Source organism: Centroberyx gerrardi, chromosome 10, assembly GCF_048128805.1.
Source record: "Centroberyx gerrardi isolate f3 chromosome 10, fCenGer3.hap1.cur.20231027, whole genome shotgun sequence".
Taxonomy (NCBI): Eukaryota; Metazoa; Chordata; class Actinopteri; order Beryciformes; family Berycidae; genus Centroberyx; species Centroberyx gerrardi.
The window spans coordinates 2,936,887-2,944,649 of NC_136006.1; the positions used below are offsets into that span (position 1 = coordinate 2,936,887).

Below are 7,763 nucleotides of genomic sequence, written 5' to 3' on the forward strand. Positions count from 1 at the left end.
AAGAGAGAAAGAGGAGAGGAAGAGAGGAAAGAGAAGAGGAAGAGAGAAAGAGAAGAGGAAGAGAGGAAAGAGAAGAGGAAGAGAGAAAGAGGAGAGGAAGAGAGAAAGAGGAGAGGAAGAGAGAAAGAGAAGAGGAAGAGAGAAAGAGAAGAGGAAGAGAGGAAAGAGAAGAGGAAGAGAGAAAGAGAAGAGGAAGAGAGAAAAGAGAAGAGGAAGAGAGAAGAGGAAGAGAGAAAGAGAAGAGGAAGAGAGGAAAGAGAAGAGGAAGAGAGAAAGAGAAGAGGAAGAGAGAAAGAGAAGAGGAAGAGAGAAAAGTGAGGGAGAAAGAGAAGAGGAAGAGAGAAAGAGAAGAGGAAGAGAGAAAGAGGAGAGGAAGAGAGAAAGAGGAGAGGAAGAGAGAAAGAGAAGAGGAAGAGAGAAAGAGGAGAGGAATAGAGAAAGAGAAGAGGAAGAGAGAAAGAGGAGAGGAAGAGAGAAAGAGGAGAGGAAGAGAGAAAGAGAAGAGGAAGAGAGGAAAGAGAAGAGGAAGAGAGAAAGAGAAGAGGAAGAGAGAAAGAGAAGAGGAAGAGAGAAAAGTGAGGGAGAAAGAGAAGAGGAAGAGAGAAAGAGAAGAGGAAGAGAGAAAAGAGAAGAGGAAGAGAGAAAGAGAAGAGGAAGAGAGAAAGAGAAGAGGAAGAGAGAAAGAGAAGAGGAAGAGAGAAAGAGGAGAGGAAGAGAGAAAGAGAAGAGGAAGAGAGAAGAGAGAAAAGAGAAGAGGAAGAGAGAAAGAGAAGAGGAAGAGAGAAAGAGAAGAGGAAGAGAGAAAGAGGAGAGGAAGAGAGAAAGAGAAGAGGAAGAGAGAAAGAGGAGAGGAAGAGAGGAAAGAGGAGAGGAAGAGAGAAAGAGGAGAGGAAGAGAGGAAGAGAGAAAGAGGAGAGGAAGAGAGAAAGAGGAGAGGAAGAGAGAAAGAGGAGAGGAAGAGAGGAAGAGAGAAAGAGGAGAGGAAGAGAGAAAGAGGAGAGGAAGAGAGAAAGAGAAGAGGAAGAGAGAAAGAGGAGAGGAAGAGAGGAAAGAGAAGAGGAAGAGAGAAAGAGAAGAGGAAGAGAGAAAGAGGAGAGGAAGAGAGAAAGAGGAGAGGAAGAGAGGAAAGAGAAGAGGAAGAGAGAAAGAGAAGAGGAAGAGAGGAAGAGACAAAGAGGAGAGGAAGAGAGAAAGAGGAGAGGAAGAGAGGAAGAGAGAAAGAGGAGAGGAAGAGAGAAAGAGGAGAGGAAGAGAGAAAGAGAAGAGGAAGAGAGAAGAGGAAGAGAGAAAGAGGAGAGGAAGAGAGAAAGAGGAGAGGAAGAGAGAAGAGAGAAAGAGAAGAGGAAGAGAGGAAAGAGAAGAGGAAGAGAGAAAGAGAAGAGGAAGAGAGAAAGAGGAGAGGAAGAGAGAAAGAGGAGAGGAAGAGAGAAAGAGGAGAGGAAGAGAGAAGAGAGAAAGAGAAGAGGAAGAGAGGAAAGAGAAGAGGAAGAGAGAAAGAGAAGAGGAAGAGAGAAAGAGGAGAGGAAGAGAGAAAGAGGAGAGGAAGAGAGAAAGAGGAGAGGAAGAGAGAAGAGAGAAAGAGAAGAGGAAGAGAGGAAAGAGAAGAGGAAGAGAGAAAGAGAAGAGGAAGAGAGAAAGAGGAGAGGAAGAGAGAAAGAGGAGAGGAAGAGAGAAAGAGGAGAGGAAGAGAGAAGAGAGAAAGAGAAGAGGAAGAGAGGAAGAGAGAAGAGGAAGAGAGGAAAGAGAAGAGGAAGAGAGAAAGAGGAGAGGAAGAGAGAAAGAGAAGAGGAAGAGAGAAAGAGGAGAGGAAGCAGCTCAGCGTGGGGGCGTGCGGGCGGCCGACCTCCTCGGTGACGTAGGCGTACATGCGGTAGTTGGTCTTCCAGGGATCCTGCGTGGCGTCGACGTAGAAACCGGCTCCGGTGCCGAAATCCCAACTCTCATCCTCACCTTCGATGCTGCAGCCGCCTGAGGAAGAGGAGGAGGAGGAGGAGGAGGAGGAGTCAGCGGGGGCGTGAAGAGAAAAGGGACGCCGAGATGGAGGGAAGGCGGAGGTGAGGCGGCAGAAGACCGGACCGACTGTGAGCTCACACTATCCTGCTTTGTTTTTTTTTTCAAACTGCCAGCATCTTTTTTTTAAATTAAATTCAGTAACTGACTGACTTCTGTCCTACAGCTGAGGCTTCATGCTGCGTTCAGGTCATGTCAGATTTATCAGAAATACAAGCTGCAGACTAGGAAAAAACCTTCATGTCAGCCTCCTAGTGGTTAATTATAAGTAGGATGTGTGAATTTTTTATAGGCTCCGACATCTCTCACTTGGTCTCACAAGTTGCGGAAGTGTGTGGGAACACATGCGGCACATCCATCAATGTCGGCAGTCCAAGGTAATAAAAATCTTAATTATTATTTTCTTTTACCTTAATTATAAGTTTGTTTTGTGGGTGATGAACTGACCTTATGATCACTTGGATGTGTATCAGAGAGTTAAACAACACTTCCAATTTATAGCAATGAAACATCAGTCGTTTTAGAGGAGCACATACAACATGGACCTATTTTTTTTTGTGACAAATCACAACAAGGAAGAGGCAGCAGGTAGTTCACAACAACAACAACAACAACAACAACAAGCACCAGACTGAAAATGGAGAAAGTAGAAAAGTTGTTAGTTGTTATTATTCTGATGGGAGACATTAGCAGTTTTCTGAAGTTTTCTGTAATTTCTGAAAGTGTTTGAGAGTTGTAAGCACTGTTAAGAGAGATTTTTTAAGTGTGTGTGTGTGTGTGTGTGTGTGTGTGTGTGTGTGTATGTGTGTGTGTGTGTGTGTGTGTGTGTCCATACGTGGGCTGGTGTCTGGAGCGACGATGATGATGCCGTGTTCAGCGGCAGCCTGCTGACTTCCTGCTTTGGTGATGAAGTTCTGCTCGGTGCAGGTCAGACCTGCAGAGACACAGCCAGACCTCATCACAGACCTCATCACAGAGTCAGCACAGACCTCATCACAGACCTCATCAAAGAGCCATCACAGACCTCATCACAGACCTCAGCACAGACCTCAGCACAGACCTCATCACAGAGCCATCACAGACCTCATCACAGAGTCAGCACAGACCTCATCACAGACCTCATCACAGACCTCATCAGAGTCAGCACAGACCTCATCACAGAGTCATCACAGACCTCATCAGAGTCATCACAGACCTCATCACAGAGCCATCACAGACCTCATCACAGACCTCATCACAGAGCCATCACAGACCTCATCAGACCTCATCACAGACCTCATCACAGACCTCATCACAGACCTCATCACAGACCTCATCACAGAGCCATCACAGACCTCATCACAGACCTCATCACAGACCTCATCACAGACCTCATCACAGACCTCATCACAGACCTCATCACAGAGCCATCACAGACCTCATCACAGACCTCATCACAGACCTCATCACAGACCTCATCACAGACCTCATCACAGACCTCCTCATGGAACTGTATGAACAGTCGGTGTGCTCAGTCTGCAGTACATGCAAATTAAAGGTCTCACATTATTCAGTTTTCATGATTTTGTTTTCAAATCTCCTCTGGTTCAGGATCAGAATAATGTTCTTCATGTTCTGCAGTTTAGTTCGAAGTTGAACAACAAACACAACAAGAGAAAGAGCTGTGTGGGTTACTTTATATTTCTAATGAACAAACACATGATCAGACGCTCTTCAGAACGGGCAATAAATAATACAAACTGAAAATAACATCATCTGTCTGAAGATCCAGACTGACTTTAAACTGAAGGTCTTGAAAAACTGCTCTCTGATTAGGTGACAAAGTTAAAAAGTCTTTACTGACTGAAGTTAAAATCACCAAACACGTTTCAGCTCCAGATCTTCAGCAGGTTTTTTTGTGTGCAGTTCAAAGTTGAACTGAATGAATGTGAAGACTAAGTCGTCACAATACTGGACTCTGATTGGCCGACAGCAGCGGCTCCTCTAATTCAAATGAGGTAAACCTGCTGAGTGGAGGCTTTCAGTTCAAATGCTGCAAACACAATCAAATTTTAATAATGTTTACATTAATCATATATATATACACATATATATATATATATATGTAGAGTATAATTTAAATTAGCATAATAAGGGCCCTTTAACAAAATAATATCAAAGTTACACATGGTACAAGACATAAAGACCTCACAGACAGCTCAGCGCCACAAGAACAAGATGACAGTTGACTGTTCAATGACTCTCAATGAAAAATTATGTTTTTATTTTCTAGTTTTTATTAGTTTAGTTTTTATTTTCCCTTTCCAGGCTATTTAACTTAATAAATCACTAAAAGAAGTCCAGAGGCTGAAAATGTTCCTAATTTCACAAGAAAAAGGCTTTCAATCAAAAAGTTTTAAACATAATAAATGTATCTATTTGAGACATTTTTCTAAATAAATGTTGTGATGCAGCGGTCCGGCCTGCAGCAGCAGAGTATTGATCACCGGTCTGAAGCAGCAGAGTATTGATCACCGGTCTGAAGCAGCAGAGTATTGATCACCGGTCTGCAGCAGCAGAGTATTGATCACCGGTCTGAAGCAGCAGAGTATTGATCACCGGTCTGCAGCAGCAGAGTATTGATCACCGGTCTGAAGCAGCAGAGTATTGATCCTCAGTGTGGGGCCGGACTCTGGGCTGAGACTCACCTGACAGCCAGTACATGACGGGACACTTGTCGCTCTCGGCCTTGGGAGGAAGGTAAACCGCAAACTTCATCTTACACTTCAGCTCAGAGCTGCAGGGGAAACACACAGCAAACAAACACTATGAAGCCTCATATAGTGCTGCATCTCTAAGTCTTTATGGTTCCTGGTGGGAAATGTGGCCGACAACACAATTTACAAAGTGTTGTTATCATTCCAGTGCTTTCAGATTGAACACGGATCCATTTTTTGGGATTATGGGATGTCTGGATCCCGTTTTCCAATCGTTCTTCTGTTAAAATGGGTGAAATAATGTCAGTAGAAATGACATACCAATTCATATTTAATTTAAAATTAGCTTGTTCTCATCAGTTCAGACAACAGAATTGTGTGTCATGATTTCCCAAAATCTCAAATATCCCAAAATTTAGGACACAGGTGTGTGAATATTTTCTATGAATGTAAGATAAGTAAGGATCAGATCTCACCTGTCATGTTCAAAAACCTTCTGGTAGCCACCAGCACACTTGTTGGAGGAGACCTGTGTGAGAGCCATCTGTATCTGCAGAGACCAGAGCAGAGAGTTACATAACAGAAAACCTTTCACACTTCACCTGCTGAACTTATCATTACTGTCACTCAACTGATATTATACAGCTGTCTTCCCAACTGCTTTCACTGTGGTTTATAGCAACAGGTCCCAATCTTTCTCAGGTCAAGGATTAAAGGATTTTGTCCCTTCCAAGATGTTTTCTGGGAACACTTTTGTTGTTAGACGTCAGAATTACAACTAGAAGTTAGATTTATAAAATAATTATATAGCTTTTAGTTGGGGAGATAACAGTGAAACCTATGAATGAAACCTCAAAATAGTCCTTCTTATACATTCTCAAACTTCTAGTGAATTCAACAACAGTAACAGTGTAAGTAAACTGGCAGATTTTGCTGCAGACCCAACAAGCCTCTTCCAAACTCCACTTTGTTGAATCTCTGGTTCACAGTAACGTTACCATGCATGTGGACAGCTTACGGCTGCATGCAAAAATAGAAAAGTGAATTTAGTGAGGTTTGACTGGACAGTATGGCGGACCAGACCAGACCAGACCAGACCAGCCCACTCCTGCAAGCCTGCAAGTTAGCAAAGTTAGCCGTTAGCTAACCAGCAAAACCACTGACAGATTCTTCAGTAAAGTCTCTAGTAATGATCACTTACCGTGTGTTTACAAGTAGAAATTGCACGTATACATGGTTGTTTAATATTCATCCTTATTAGGCTACGTATTAGGCATGTCTGGAAAGACATGACACATTCTGGTCCCGATTCGCACCGTTCTATCTGACATGCAGGGACTGTCACGCCAAAGTCCTTTCAATAATCTGTGAGTTTAATGTGGCCTTGCTTACTGGCAAGAGCACATGCTGCATAAAATATGACTCAAGACCTTCCCTGAATCATTCGCAGCTACTCTTCAATTCGGCATACATCCCATACAGAAAGCACTTATTTAAAGAAAATGTTAACTTTTAAAATTGCCTCGCCTGTCTTCTTCTACCGAGATAAACAGAAGGGCGACAGGGAACAGTGTGAACTAATTGTTACTTAAATGAAGTGCTGCATGGTAGATAATCTGTATGCCGATTGCCGAATTTACCAGAACACCCTAACGATTCGTAAAATGTCTTAACGTATGTTCTACTACGCATGTACGTTTGTCAATAAGCAAGGAAATATTAGACTGTCAGATTTTGAACGCAGTTTGGCGTCCAGTTCTCTCTCTTATCGGGGGTTAGGTACACTCATTCAGTCAGAGGGGCTGCAGGGATTAGCAAGTAGTTAAGGTAAAAAAAATATCGTTAGCAGCAAATTAAACATGTCCGCCTGAGGTTGACGCACTTCCTGCCATATGACAAGTTAAATTAAACAAAGTAAACGCATAATTCCCCATGACATACCGTATTAAGTTACAGAATTTTGTTGTTGAATTGTCCTTACTGCTTGCTAACTTCCCCGCCGCTGGAGTCCAGAGTACAACAACGTCGGGGTCAACGTGTGACGTCACGGCCGCCTCTCTCTCAACAACGTAGGAACGTAATGTATGCCGTCAAACAGTAGATGGCGGTGGTGTTTGTCAGGAAAAAAGAAAAAACTACTCAAAATCCATCACACAAGGATGTTGGAAACGGTGAAGAATTTACTAGTCAGATGTGTAAGATGACATTTTGAATTCATTTTGACCGCCAGTCTCTCTGTTTTCCTGCCGATCTGCCTGTTCCTGACTTCTTTGGGAACCAATATCTGTCTCTGTCTATCTGTCTCTTTGCCCTCAGTTCCTCTGTCCTCTTAGTGAACCTTTATCTGTCTTTCTGTCTGTCTCTGTCTGTCTGCCTGGCTGTTATACTGTCAGTCTCCCCATCATTTATTTAACTCTCCATACCATCAGTTCCCTCTAAGGTCTTCATCCCCATCACTGCGTCCGCAAAAACATCATTTGGATCATAAATTACTTATTAATACCCAGCACACAAATACTCGTGTCCTGTCTGTCTCTGCAGCCGCTTCCTAAATTAGACCGTTTCAAATCGTCCACCACCCTGCCCCCCAAAACAAATTAAATTCAGTCCGCGTCCTCACACACACTCCCTGCTCTCTACATGATTACAGCAGCCTGCAGCCAGCAGCCAGCATTCCTTTCAGAACAGAATTTGTCACAGATTTCTGTTTTCCTGCTTGTAATTTCCAACACTAACAGGATCCATCAGGAGGCGGTGGAGGCCTGGTGTTTAAAGAGACCGTCCTTAAAGCAGAAGACACAGGTTCAAACCCCTGAGGCGGCAAACACCCGCCCTGCTGCAGTGTCACTGAGCAAGGCACTGAACCCTACCAGCTCCAGACCCTGACCTCTGACCTCTGACCCCTCTGTGGAGGAGGGGGCAACACAAAAGAGGATTTTTCTACCATGGTTAATAAAGTATCACAGTATTATTTACCAAGTCAACTCTGCTCAAGTCCCAAGTCAATCTCAAGTCTTGAGGCACAAGTCTCAAGTCAAGTCCCAAGTCTAAATGTAG

General features: G+C 43.5%; 1 protein-coding gene across 2 annotated transcripts in view; it reads right to left on the minus strand.

Annotated features, from left to right (window-relative positions):
• Positions 1-6,727, minus strand: part of esd (esterase D/formylglutathione hydrolase) — a 15,555-nt gene extending 8,828 nt beyond the window's left edge. The window contains exons 1-5 of one of the 2 annotated variants that reach the window (XM_078286107.1): positions 6,648-6,727; positions 5,183-5,256; positions 4,698-4,786; positions 2,846-2,944; positions 1,844-1,968 (exon numbers count right to left, since the gene is read on the minus strand). In XM_078286107.1, the coding sequence (XP_078142233.1) occupies positions 1,844-1,968; positions 2,846-2,944; positions 4,698-4,786; positions 5,183-5,250 (381 nt within the window). In that variant the 5' untranslated portion in view covers positions 5,251-5,256; positions 6,648-6,727. Of the gene's footprint in view, positions 1-1,843; positions 1,969-2,845; positions 2,945-4,697; positions 4,787-5,182; positions 5,257-5,907; positions 6,174-6,647 lie in introns of those variants that run through there. The other variant, XM_078286106.1, reaches the window with a different exon arrangement.
• Positions 6,728-7,763: the final 1,036 nt, after the last annotated feature.